Source organism: Rattus norvegicus, chromosome 10 (assembly GCF_021556685.1).
Source record: "Rattus norvegicus strain SHRSP/BbbUtx chromosome 10, alternate assembly SHRSP_T2T, whole genome shotgun sequence".
NCBI lineage: Eukaryota > Metazoa > Chordata > Mammalia > Rodentia > Muridae > Rattus > Rattus norvegicus.
This window is the reverse complement of record NC_141543.1, coordinates 53,698,395-53,711,726: the sequence shown is the minus strand read 5'-3', so window position 1 is coordinate 53,711,726 and position 13,332 is coordinate 53,698,395. Positions and strand designations below refer to the sequence as shown.

The window sequence follows — 13,332 nt, the reverse complement described above, 5'->3', positions numbered from 1 at the left end:
ATGACTGCGTTATGGCTCATGATCTGGTCACCACAAGGATACACTGGTCCTCATTTTCGGCTCATCCATATTACGTACGGAGTGATGAGAATCCTTGGAACCCTCCTATTTACTTTCTTGGATAGATCGACTACATTTCCTTACTTCTATTCCATAACCCAGAAAACAGAAAAATTAAGGTTTAGGCACAAATGAAAGGCCGTCCAAGACAAGGGCATGGTGTTTCTGTCAACACAACCCTTTAATAGCGACTATATTAACACTCATTCAGGTGCTGAGATACAGTTCCCTTCTACCATTTTTTAGGAATATGAAAACTACTCTTCGCAGGGTCCCTAACAGAAGCCAACCAGCCGGAGGGTGCTGGGGTAGCTATTACGCATGCTCATGCATTTTTCCTGGTCGATGTACAGAGTGTTGGCTTTCACAGCCAAGTCGTGCTCCAGGGTGGCTTTGGTATGGGCCAAGGACTGCAGGGTGTCCTCCGAATCCCTCAGGCGCTGCTGCAGAGTCTGGATGGTTTCGTCCACCTCGTAGACCTCGTTAACAAGGCTGCAGGAGGGAGAACATGGTTAGATGGGTGGGCACACTTGGGCAGCCTGTCCCCAGCTGGTTTAAGGGACATGTCAGAAGTACTTTTTATATCAAGGGATGCATATATCTATGCATGCTTCCAGAATTACCAGGATCATCCCCTATTGTCTGTACCTTATTATAGTCCATAACCCAAGAGATAACATAAACACACTCGTGAGATACCAGTAAAATTTTACTCACATACACCACGCATGCATGTGCAAACACACACACAAACACACACCCCCCTATACACTGACATACAAATTCACACATACACACATAAATGTATGATGCTAATTATAATATGTTAAAAGAAGGAAAATTATAAATGCTAATATTTTGTTTAAAAAAAGCAAATGTGAGGGGGAAATCTCTTGACTTAGGTGGGGCTTTATCCCTTTTGCTTTAGTCCTGAACAATAGTTTTTTAGAGATGAGGAAAGAGCCTTTAATATATAGAATTCTGCCCAACCTCTTACATATCCCAGTTAGGGGCATTCCTCAGGTTACAGTGTCCCATTAATTCCCTAGGTAAAAACCTCACAGATCTAAAGTCAGAACATGGTGATTTTCCAAACCTTAATACGACATAAAGGGGATGGTATGTGACACTCGCTGTGTAGGCTGTGACTCCAAAACTGTCACGGATGCTCTTTCTGGGCACTGATGAAAAATAGTCCCAAGGACAGGAAGAAAACAACAGCGTCATCGAAAAGTGGAGCAGCTCCGCCTCACTGACAGTCAGGTCGGTCTTGGGCTTCCAGGTTTTGTACTTTATAGACCCTCCCTAAATGCCTGTGTCTCCAAGCTGCCCCTGGGTCCCTGCTCACCACCCTGCCTGAGCACTGCTACTTATCATTTGCATAAATAAACATAACTATTAGGTAGGCTTCTGGAAATAGCAGCAGTGCCTTTTTTTTCTTTTTCTTTTTTCTGGTCTGTTTGCTTGGGGAAACCATTATTCCTAAGTAACCGTCTGCCTTCTTACTTTGTGTTTTGCTGGACATAGATTCTCGTGTTTAGCGAGCCAGTGTCTTTCTCCCCCTTTAGTATTTCTTCTACCAGGTTTCTATTAGACCATGTTACTCTTCCCAAGAGCAATTACCCACCGATTTGACAAATAGTATCCCCCAGGATATGCCTCTGTGGCACTCAAGGGTAAAACTAGGCATAGATTATAAAAAAGGCAATAATCCAATAATCGTTCTTGCGACTTGTTAGTGACTGCCCTCCATGTGAGTGCCATTCTGAGGGGCATGCCAGGTTGAACAGCTTACTCTTACATCCCCACACAGACTCCAGAAACATGTCCACTCTCCTGTGAGCAAATGGAGAAACATCAGACAAATACCCGTCGGCCACTTCTAAATACTCTCCTCAGATCCCACCCAGTTGAAAACATAACCTTGAGTACGGTCAGCCCTCCTGTATCTGGGGGTCTGCACGTAATTCAGTAAGTCACAGGTTTAAAATATTCATCAAAAAAGGATTCATGCTAAATACATGTGCTGTCCTCTTATTCCCTAAATGATACAATGCAACAACCATTTATGTTGCTTAGGCTTTATAAGCAATCTATCCATGAATGAAAAGTACACAGAAGGATATCAATGGGCTATATACAAATCCCGAATCATTTTATATAAGGGGGTTCATGTTTGTGGATTTTGATATTCAAGGGAAATCTTGAAACCAACCTCAGGGATCCTGATGGATGTACATCAAAGGTGGTAAAAATTGAAACTGTATTTTTTTCAAACTTTCACTTACTGACAGACTAAAAGATATATATATATATATATATATATATAGTGTGTGTGTGTGTGTGTGTGTGAGAGAGAGAGAGAGAGAGAGAGAGAGAGAGAGAGAGAGAGAGAGAGAGAGAGAGAGAAACTGTTCTGAATGGAACAGTGCCTATGGCCAAATAAAGATCAAGACATCCTTAGAGGGAAAAAAGTTCTCACCATGACAGAAACATATCCAGGCCACATTAACACCAGAACACAGTGCAGCTTCATAGGACTTGGCAACTGGAGAAGGAACATCAGGGGTCATCAAGCCCCATGTCCTTGTATCACAGATGAGGAACCTGAGCCCAGGGGATTGATAAACTCTCCTGTCCATGGGCACACAGCCCACATGTGTTTATAAGCAATGCTAGGCCATCCTGGAAGTTAGGAAGGAAATACAGAGCCTGGGTGGTGTATACTAAGAAACAGGGTCCTGTTTCCTGTCCCCACCCTCTCTATTTCTTGCAATGAAAGGACAGAAGCAGAGACCCAGGAGGGTGGCCACAGGACACAGGGCTCCTTTGAGATGACCCATCTCACAGTCTTTCTTATTTGTAATCCCCACAGACAATACACAGGATGCTTTACCTGAATGTCAATATCAAAGAAACAAGTAAGTTTTTAGTGCCAAGTGTACTTTTCAGTCCTACTCACACTGTAAAGTTTACCCTCCTAGAACGTATTCATGTATAGCCCGGGGACGTTTGATATGTTTACATTATGTAGCTGGCTCCACCAACCATCCAGATGTAGAGCATCCCAGAGACCCACAACTGACCAAAATGCACATCTGTAATGTAGCCTTTACATGTATGGGTCAGAAAAAAATCACAGGAGGAAGAGAAAGGTCTTTGGAACCAGCGCCCCAGGATTCGTTGCTTCTTACTGAACGTACACACCTACTTCTTGTCCTGAGTCCCTTAACAGCACAGTACAGCAGCTGCTTGTCTTAGTACCAATCACACTGGATTATGCTAATCTACAGATGACTTCAAAATATAGAAGGAAGTGCTCATAGCAAATACTGTACCATTTAATATACAGGACTTGAGTGCCTGTGAATTTTGACATTTCTGAGGGTTTCCTAATATCCCCAAATACCAGGAAGCTGTAATTAGGAGATATTTTTTTCTCTCTCTCTTAGATGTTTTAAGAAGAGTTTCCTGAAGGGGCCTGGATAAGATTCCACACTGACACAAACATCTCCATGACAAATGAAGATCTTCTCACAGCTTTTCAAGGGAAATCCCACCCCAGTTGACTTCTGAGTTTCCCCTCCTATACGCATACACTGGGCTGGCCACAGGCTCTGAGGCTGGCAGAGGAGGGGTGTGAAAGAGATAAGGACAGCACCCTGTGTCTCTGGTGTGCCTCATCTCGGGTAATGCTAAACCTCATCCTTTTGGGTGCTGGACTAACTTCTGACTTACTTTACCCCTCCCCCATGACCTCACGCAACCCCCCATCATAAAAACTAGCCATCTTGTCTTCCAAATGTCTCTGCCTTTCCCACTTCACTCCCCCTCCCCACCCCTTCCCCATCCTTCCTCACTCCTCTGCGGACCAGCCCTCCAGTGAACTCCCACAGTCTCTGACCTCAGGGCATTCCTTTGCTATCTTTTCAGCCAGGGTAACTAATCTGTCTCTTGAGCTCTTTAATGAACACCAACTTCCAACACTAGGGGAAGAGATACTTCTTCCAGTCCAGACTAGTTTGCTTCCCAATACTACTCCAACAAACCAACCCTTCTGTGGCTCAGGAAGTGACATCATTCAGCGAGAACAGCCTTGCTTGCAGTTACATCCCGCAGTCCTCCCATCCCCCAGTTTATAGACACGACAAAACTATGTGTCAGATGACCATCAGCTTCTGCACTCCAGGTGCAGGAGGCAGCCCTGGGAGGAAGCAGAGGGCTGCAGGAAGTTCTAAATCTAAAGGATGCACTCAGACCCAAGACAACCAAAAAGAAATGGAGGAGCCCACTTAAACAGAACTACATCCAGTCTGAGACAAGGAAGACCCCAGTAAAGGGTGCCCACCAGCTGGCATGTTGGTCCACACCTCTGATTCCAGCCCCGGGAAGCAGAGGCAGAGGGATCCTGAGTTTAGGACTGGCTTTAGATACACAGTAAACCCATCTCAAAAGAACCTAATCACTAGGGGTGGGACTCTGGTTGAACACCTGCTTCCCATGTGTAACAATCTGGGCTGCATCTCTCCCACCCTCTGGTAGCAGAAAAAAAAAAACTCACAGAAGCTCAGGGGCATGGAAACATGTTAACATCTCATACCCTCTTCTGGTACCCTAAAGACACTCCCTTCTGGTGGCACAAAGTCTGAGAAATCATCCAAATGATACATCTTGCTCTTTACAGCAAATTGGGCTAAAAAGAAAGTTTCTGTTTTGTTTGTTTGTTTGTTTGTTTGTTTGCTTGCTTGCTTGCTTGCTTAAGATCCAGCATATCAAACTTCACCGGCTCTTCAGAGCTGTTGGAGAAGGCCAGGGGTGGGGTCTACACTGGTTGCCGTCTATCACCCCCAGGACCTGCCTCTCCTCTCCCAGTCTTGCCTGGCTTCAGAAGGAATCCTGAACCCAAATGTGTCCTTACTCCCTTCAGGCAAATGCTAGCCTCCTGGGAACTCCTCTGAGAGAGAAACTGATGTTACCGAAGTATCAGTGTCAAAACAAGACATGGAGGATCTGGAGAAAGTAGCCTCAGAGATTTCCTTTACTAGAAGCTCTGTGTACACAGCAGGGAGCATCCCTCCCTGGCTGCCATCAGAATCCCACATCACTATCAAGGACACAGGTCACTTCCACTTTCCCTGGTCTTAGCTGATTTGGGAAAACTGTTTTACTGAAGGCATTCCAGGTTTTTTGTTTGTTTGTTTTCTCTTAATTACAGACTTGAAAACAATTTTGCATTCAAATACAAATATGTCTGCTATAGTTTATCTCTTTTGTCTTAGAATCTAGATTTAAGTCAAGCAGAGCCTTCTCTGGATTTCTACCAAAGATGCCAAAAAGGTTTCAAGCTGCTTTTGAAGGAGTCGGCTTAGAATAATTAAAATGAAATTAAGTTTGGAAATGAAAACTGAAATTTTTCTCCATCCTCCAACCCCCACCCTGACTTTATGATCTTTCTCATTCTAGACAGACCAAGGGTTGTTTTCATAGTGATCAATTTTGAAAAAAAAAAGAAATCATGTTTTTCTCCAAATAATACCTTTGGCAGGGAAAGCCTAACAAGGAACAAAAGCAGGTTCTGTCCTAGAGTCAGCACGGAAGCAGAGGAAGCAGGCACATTAGAGGGCAAATGGGGAAACTAGAGGAAACAGCAGTGGTCTTTAGCTGGGAAAAGGGAACTCACGGGGGATAGGGAGGGACTGGGAACACCTCTCCATGCTTGGTGACTCCAGATTCACTCAAACCACTTTTATGGGCTGGGTCATGGCTTGGTGGATGAAATGTTTGCCCTGAAGACGTGAGGAACAAAGTTTAGATAGCCAAGAGTCATGTAAAAGCCAGGTGGGAGGCATGGAACAGTGCCTGTAATTCCAATCTGGGGTTGAGGAGAGGTTGGGGTGTGTTCCTCAGAGCAACTTGGACAGCAGCATATCAGCAAGCCCTGGGTTTGAATGAGAGACCTTGCCTCATTGATTAGGGAGAATGATTAAGGATAATTTCAGACATCATACCCACACGCATACACAACCACAACATGCAAAGCACACACAAGTCTCTCCTCTCTCTCTCTCTCTCTCTCTCTCTCTCTCTCTCTCTCTCACACACACACACACACACACACACACACACACACACACACGAATGCAAGCATGCATGCACACTTGGAAAAAGAAGTGTTGATGGTGTGCCTTCACAATAGAACATACAAAATTCCCAAGGCCCCAGGTTCCAATCCTAGCACCAAAACCAAAAACTAAAACCCTTGTTTATCTAATTGCAGTCTAAAGAATTATTTCCATCTCATTTTCGATGACTCTGCAGAAATTGTTTTGGACTGTGAAGCTGACCGGGGCTCAGCCTCTCCTTATAATGTTTGCCTAAAGAGGGCCGGGGAGAAGGTTCGGGAGAAAGAAGGGCTCAGCAGGTGAAGTCAGTGCTTGGTGCACAAACGTGAAGACTTGATTTCTGATCCCTAGAACCAACGTAAAAAGCTGAGTGTAGCTGTGCACTCTTCTAACCATGGTGCTGGGAGGTAGAGACAGGGGGATCATGAGGACTCATTGTCTAGCAGCTGGCCCAAAATGGCCGGCTCCGGCTTCAGTGAGAGACCTTACCTCAAAAAGAAAGCAAAAAATAAAAGAAAGGAAGGAAGAATAGGAGACACACTACCAGCCTCTGGCCTCCACAAATGCAAAAATGGGCCAATCCCCTGCTCCCAAGTGTGAGCTGACATTCTCGTTCTCACCCTCAGTGTCCCAGCAACGCATTTGCAGAAAGCCACAATTCACCATCTAATCTTAACAACTGTCTTTCTGCAGCAAGAGACACACTTCAGTTGGCCACCCAGAGACTTGTCTTGCCTCTGGAGCAGAGGGCAACTTATTCCAAATAACGGAGTGTGTAGAAAGAGCCCATTCTGAAGGGGATGCATCCTGGGTGAACAGCCTGTGTATCAGAAGCCTGGAAGGTGCTACACTAGTTGATACACACGGCTAATCTGGAAAGGTCCTTTGTGCGCGTAGATGCTGTCTGACCTTATGATGGGTCATGTCCCAAGGAACCCACCGTAAGCTGGAAATGTAAAATGTGTTTAGTACACCTAACCCACTGACGATCAGAGCTCAGTCTCGCCTGCTTTAAACACTCACTTTAAACATTTTCGGTAGCCTGCAGCTGGGTAAAATCAGCAGGCACCCAGTATAAAGCCTACTTTAAAATAACGTGTTGACTATCTCATGCTATTTAATGAGTCCCTGCACTGAAAGCCAAGAGCTACATGGGAATAGACATAGTTTATGCCACCATAAAGTAAAGAAACACAAACAAACAAGGACTGTGCATTGTGTTGTGTGGGTGTGTGTATGTGTGTGTCTTAGCATCAAACATAGTCAGAGTCCATAATGCACATGGAGAGAGATTACAGTAATGATCTCCGGGACTCAGAGCCCCATCCTCTGTGTGAGAAAGAGCTTCCTGTTGCATGTAAGGGAGCTTGGTTTGATGAAGAGCAGCCATCTGATCGTCGTCCTGGGAACAGCACACTGGAACTAGCCCAACCCTGGCTCTTGGAGCTCCGGGTGGTCTCCATGGCAAGAGCGGATATCAAGGGCAAAAGACGCCACAATCAGCAACCGAGTTCAGAGGGGCTGCTGCATTGGTGCTCAGTCTCTCTTCTGATGAGTTCCCGCCCTCCTGCACACTGGGAAACTACAGAATGTCCGCACCAAGAGAGATGTTCTGGAAACCAGGACTCCAAAAGCTCAGAAACCCAAACGCCACCGTGAACGTTTCGACTGAGCTGATGCGCATGATATGCGATGTACTGGTACCGGTTCAGTTACTGGTACCGGTTCAGTTTCTAACAGATACGGCGCCACAGGCAGGGCACCAAGCTCGCCACTTCAGCCACCGGGGAGTGTACAGCTCAGCGGCTTCAGACACATTCCCACCACCGGGCAACCATCACTACCACTCCTCTTAGACTTTCTCCATCTCCCCAGATTGAACCCACTACCCAGTTAACAGCTCGCGTCGGTAACAGTTTTAAAGAAGCCTTCTTAACGATGCTTGTCAATGGGAAACACCAAAGCCCAGCTGTATCCAGGAAGGGGTCCCCCGGCTCTCCCCTTCCGCGCACCCCGTACTCTTACCGTAGCTGAGCTATATCTCTGCACAGCTCTATGTTCGGCCTCCTCGTTCTCTCATCCAGCCGGGTCTGCGCCACCTTCAGGAAGGCAGACTTCTCCTTGATGGCCTTTCTGATGGATTCTATGGCCATTTCAGTCTGGAAGATCTCCTGCAGGGTCTGAGGCAAAGAGAAGCAACAGCTGACATCTTGTTGCCATTCCCTGAGCAACCCGTGACACTCCCACCTCTGGCCCATGTGCTTCCTGGACCTTAGGGAGGAGAGAGCAGCCTTACCAAGACCCTTGCACCTTCTACACGCTTCTCTCCCTGTGTTCAGAACAGCTGCTGTCTCTGACCTTGCTCTCTGTGCCTCTACAGTTCCAACTCCTCCCCCATTTGGGTCCTTTGGTTGTGGCTCCTTTCCAATGGCCTGGAGACAGCCCAGGCCACGCTAGCACATTTTCCAAACTTGATGTGTTTTCTACACTCCCCTGTCTAATCCCAGTGGGGGTCTCTCCAAACCCTCCCACGTTTTCTCAAGGTCTATGCCCGTTCCCTCTGCCTCCCACCTGCCTGACATACATTACAGAGGTTCCCGGAATCTGTCTTTTGTACTCACTGCTCTCATGAAAGTACTCACTGCTCTCAGGGCCAACATCAAGGGCCTCTTGGATCTTTCCCTCTCCTTGAAATCCTGCCTCGCCTGCTCTCTTAGCCAGCTGCTAGCCACATTCCCAGATTTCTATCTGCCCCTCAACCCACTGCCAAAGCTTTATCCTCAGAAACTCTGCTATGTCCTCTCTGTCCTACAGAGACCTTGCAAAACCACACTCATTTAATGCCTATGTAATCCAAGCACTCCTAAACCTGTCACTCAGGCTCTGACCTCTCTCCCAAACTTTATAACCAACCTGTCAAAAATAGTCATGTCTGTTTCTCACCAGAAGAGACGAAGCTTCCTCCTGCTAAACACTTATCTCTCTGATTACAAGTGGTTCCTTCTGTGCCTTTCCAACAGACCAGCCATGTTCTATGGGGGGTGTGTGTGTGTGGGGGTGTGTGTGTGTGTGTGTGTGTGTCCTTGCATATGTGTATTGTCTCCCTAGGACATGAGATAGTAGGATCACTGTGATCCCTGTGTCTACAACATGCCTGAGTGGAACCTAGAATGTACCTAAATTGAGTTGAATTGTGTGTCCTTCCCCCACAAGTCCTTGAAGTCTCAACCTTTGAGTCCCAGGATGTGACTATATTTGGAGATTGAGTCTCTGCAGAAGTCAACATAAAATGAAGTCAAGAGAATGGGTCCAAGTCTTACAAATGGAAGAATCTTGGACACTGATGGCTATTCTTGGTTTTCAGCTTGACTACATCCATAATTAATTAAAACTCAAATGGCCAGGCACACATATATTACATATATGACATAAGAAATATCTATGAAAGAGATTTATTCTATAAGTTCTATTCCTCCAGAGAACCCTGACTAGTAAAGACATAGATAGCTACACTCAGAGAGAATGTAACACAGATACACGGAGACATAGAGCACAAAGAAATAGGCTTTAGAGGCAAGCAGCCTTGTGTCATCTCAAGCTCAGACTTCTAGCCTCTCAGACAGTGAGCACTTTATGTGGCAATAGCCCTGGCAAACTAACACAGCAGTTACAACAACAACAACAACAACAACAACAACAACAATGAACAAAGGGACTCTGTCACAACACCTTCCTAGGGACTTTCAGGATGGAGTCTTACTTTCCTGACCCTCATCTGCCATCCCAGCAACTTCTGCAGTGTGGCTCCACCCCCTTTCCCAAACTTCTCTCCTAGGACACACCATCATGGACCTAAACCCAGCCTCTTAATTACTGCCTCCTGGGCTCTGTTCAGGGGTTACCCTTGGAACATTTGTTTCTCCTTCCAATCCCTGAACATGCTTTCTGCATTCGTCATGGGCAATCCTAGTGCATGACCTTGTACTGTTATTACCAGCTGCTGGGGAAGAAAAGCATCCTATACTCTTCTCTGCCCTGTACAATGTACACTGCGTGGCTCAGCTATTGTTTACTGCATAAGTTGGACATCATGGGAAGAAAAGGTGAATTGTGGCTGCCTGGGGAGAACATGACACCCTCCATTATGACCTTAGAGCAACAGTACAAGGTCTTTAAACAGGAAAAGACAGGCCAGGGCAAGGACTCAGCTGTTAATAGCATTGGCTGCCTTTCCAGAGGACCCTGGCTCAATTCCCGGCATCCCCATGCTGCTCACAACTACCTACAACTCCTTTTCTAGGAGAATCTGACGCCCTCTTCTGGCCTCTTGTGGCATGCACACAGTGCACAGATATACATGCAGGCAAAAAAAAACATATATGTAAAATATGTATAAATAAGTATTTTAAAAAGAAAAAGGGAAATTACTAGGATGAGGAACACTTAGAAGTAAAGGCAACGGCTCTTGTTTATCTTGAAGTGTGGCTTCTGCGCCAGCCTTTCATTAAATTGTCATTTAAAACTCTTATACTCACAGCACGGAACACTTCACAAACTCAGGAACACTCAACACTACCTCTTTGCTTCCTGAATTTGGCCCTGTCGCCCAGAAAAGGGGTCTGAAATGGTTGACCCCCAACTCTCCCTCCCCCGACCATATGTTCTACTAAATTCCCTTCCTAGTTATATACAGCGGCGGTTCATTAAGTTTTACCATAATATTTTTGTTTCCATTGGATACTAAGAGCCTTTCCCTACATAGTGTGTTCTTTGTGTTCCGAATACCAGCGAACTCCAATTTCATTATAACACCTGGCTACAGACTGAAATAAACAGCCGGCTTTCTACTGCTTTTCATTTCCCTCGGTCTGGATGGCCAGGAGACCAGGCGACTTGTGGCACTTTTTCTGGGGGTGGTGAGAGATTTGTGGGCTCAGAGTATCCTGCCTTGTGCATGGCAGTGATGGGGAACTCACAATTAATCGACCTTTTTATTTCATTTTTCCCAATCCTGGAGGTGGAGACGGGGGCCTTGCCTGGGCCTAGCAAACCCATTGCCTCTTGACCCACCCCCATCCCCAGGTCTAGTTCTCGGGCCGGGCCGGGCAAGCGCCTCACCTTCGATAAGTGAATGTGGATCTTGTTCTTGGCATCAACAGTCTCAGCAATGCGATTGGTGAAAGCCACGTTCACTTTGTTGAACTGATTCCACATCTCATTGGCTATCACAATCAGAAGGTTCTCGGTGTCCTCTCTTAGCTTAGCAGAAGCTGCCCTTTCACTCTGCGAGCGGAGAACATTGTCATCCGTAAACTTGGCCCATGACTCGGGCACCGATACCCTGGGAATGGAAAGAGAGCTCAGACGGTCCTCGGAGACTGCTCATCCTGAGGGGGTCCCCAGTGCCACCTATCCTAGACGTGTTCGCACAAAATGGAAACAGCGGAATAAAGCTAATTAAAAAGAAAATCCTCAATTGCCCCTTGTTTTACTGTTGACCGATAGCCTGTTAATAGGCACACGGGAATTCTTCTGCCAGGTCAGGGGTAGATTATGAAGGGCAAGAGCACGCAGGCTCTTTACAAACGTGCTCCGGCTAACCCGAAAAACAGAATCGAGAATATCAACCTTGGGGGTCGCCAAGGACGCGCCAATGAACAACAGTGTGAGAGAAACCTTTCCAGAACTGTAAGGAGGGAATGATAACTTGCAGTCGGCGACATGTTTAGGAATGTCTGCTGTCTTGCAGCTGGGGCTGTTGAACTGCTCTAGTCTTGGTGGACAACAGAAAGGCTACACAGACTAAGAGTTTATCACTTAAATGTTTATAACATAGAGATTCCAACATCCCAAGGAAACAGTATTCCACAAGATGGAAACCACAGGACAGTCATGTCCGCAATGTTTATATAGAGCTTTGAAAGCTTAGAAACGACGTAAAAGAATGCAAGTCTGGGTTAGATTAGTACATGTGAAAAATCTATGTAGCATGCAAATTCATGAATATTTACTTTATGTGTCTATATTAACCTGGGGACATTAAGCTCACAAGCAGCATTATTGATGCAGCTTGCGGTGAAAAGTTGAATAGGCTATGTAAATGGCATGTGGGCAATACCCTTCTTTAAGATTACGAACTAGCATCTGTTGATCTGGGGACACTTTGAAGGACTAAAGAGCAGTTGTCAAGTTGGGTGTCTCTGGATGGTAGACTTAACTGATGATATCTGTTTTCTTGTTCTTATGATAAAATATTGAATAGGCCTTAATGTTAAATAGACCCAGACTGATGTCATGGATGTGCCCTATATTTTGAAAGGGATGGCGAAGAGCTCCTGCTGAAGCTGGGAGCCTTTCAAAGGGCTAGGTTCCAGGCCACTGCTCATCCCTCCAAGGAGGCAAGATAGACACTCTCTGCTCACCTAGAGTCAGGTCAGAGGCATCATCTGGAGACTACATAGGACACAGGGTCTGGTTCTGAGTCACACGTGAACATGAAAAGCAAAGTGGTGCCTGAATTGGAGCACTCAAGAGAGGGAGCTGCCTTGTGGGACGAGGTGCCCACAGGATGGAATCTGTTTTGGTGTCACGTTAGAGGTAGTGTGTTGAACAGGTGTCGGGGAACTATGGGGGTCTTTATAGGGTGCTGACGATTCTCCATCTCACATGTGGCTGTGGTTACACAGGCATTCAGATATGTCAGGCCCACTGACACACATGTGCAGTTTGGTCATTTCATTCTATGTAAACGTCAATTAACTTGGCTATTTTTTAAAGGAAATGGCTGGCTCAAACTTTAAGCCCTGTCCCAAATGGCATGCCTGGGGTCTGGCAAAGAACTGCCAATAGGGTAACTGTGACAAGCGGTGGTAAGAGAGGCATTTGTGGTTTCCAGCCTGTTCACACAGGGCCCAGGGCATCTAGGAATTGGCAATGTCTGGTCAACTTTTTGTTTGTGTTTTTCTAGGTTTTCTGCAAAATAAGGTGCCATTTTCATGTTACAGAAACATTTTTGGATGAAAGAATGCAGGTGGTTCAACTCTCAAGGCCTGGTGCTCCTAGATTAAAACCTTTTTAAAACCCGATCAAGGCCAAATGTGTCTCTCCTGTTCAGGCACCTGACCATGCTTTAAATCCTCCATTTTAACTC

At 45.9% G+C, this 13,332-nt stretch overlaps 1 protein-coding gene across 1 annotated transcript in view; it reads right to left on the bottom strand.

The window, feature by feature from the left end:
* Positions 1-217: 217 nt before the first annotated feature.
* The window catches only part of Tekt3 (tektin 3), a 34,679-nt gene continuing 21,564 nt past the window's right edge, over positions 218-13,332 (bottom strand). Inside the window, 3 exon segments of the mRNA NM_001024739.1 lie at positions 218-552; positions 8,208-8,362; positions 11,301-11,523. Coding sequence (NP_001019910.1) covers positions 336-552; positions 8,208-8,362; positions 11,301-11,523 — 595 coding nt within the window. The 3' untranslated portion in view covers positions 218-335.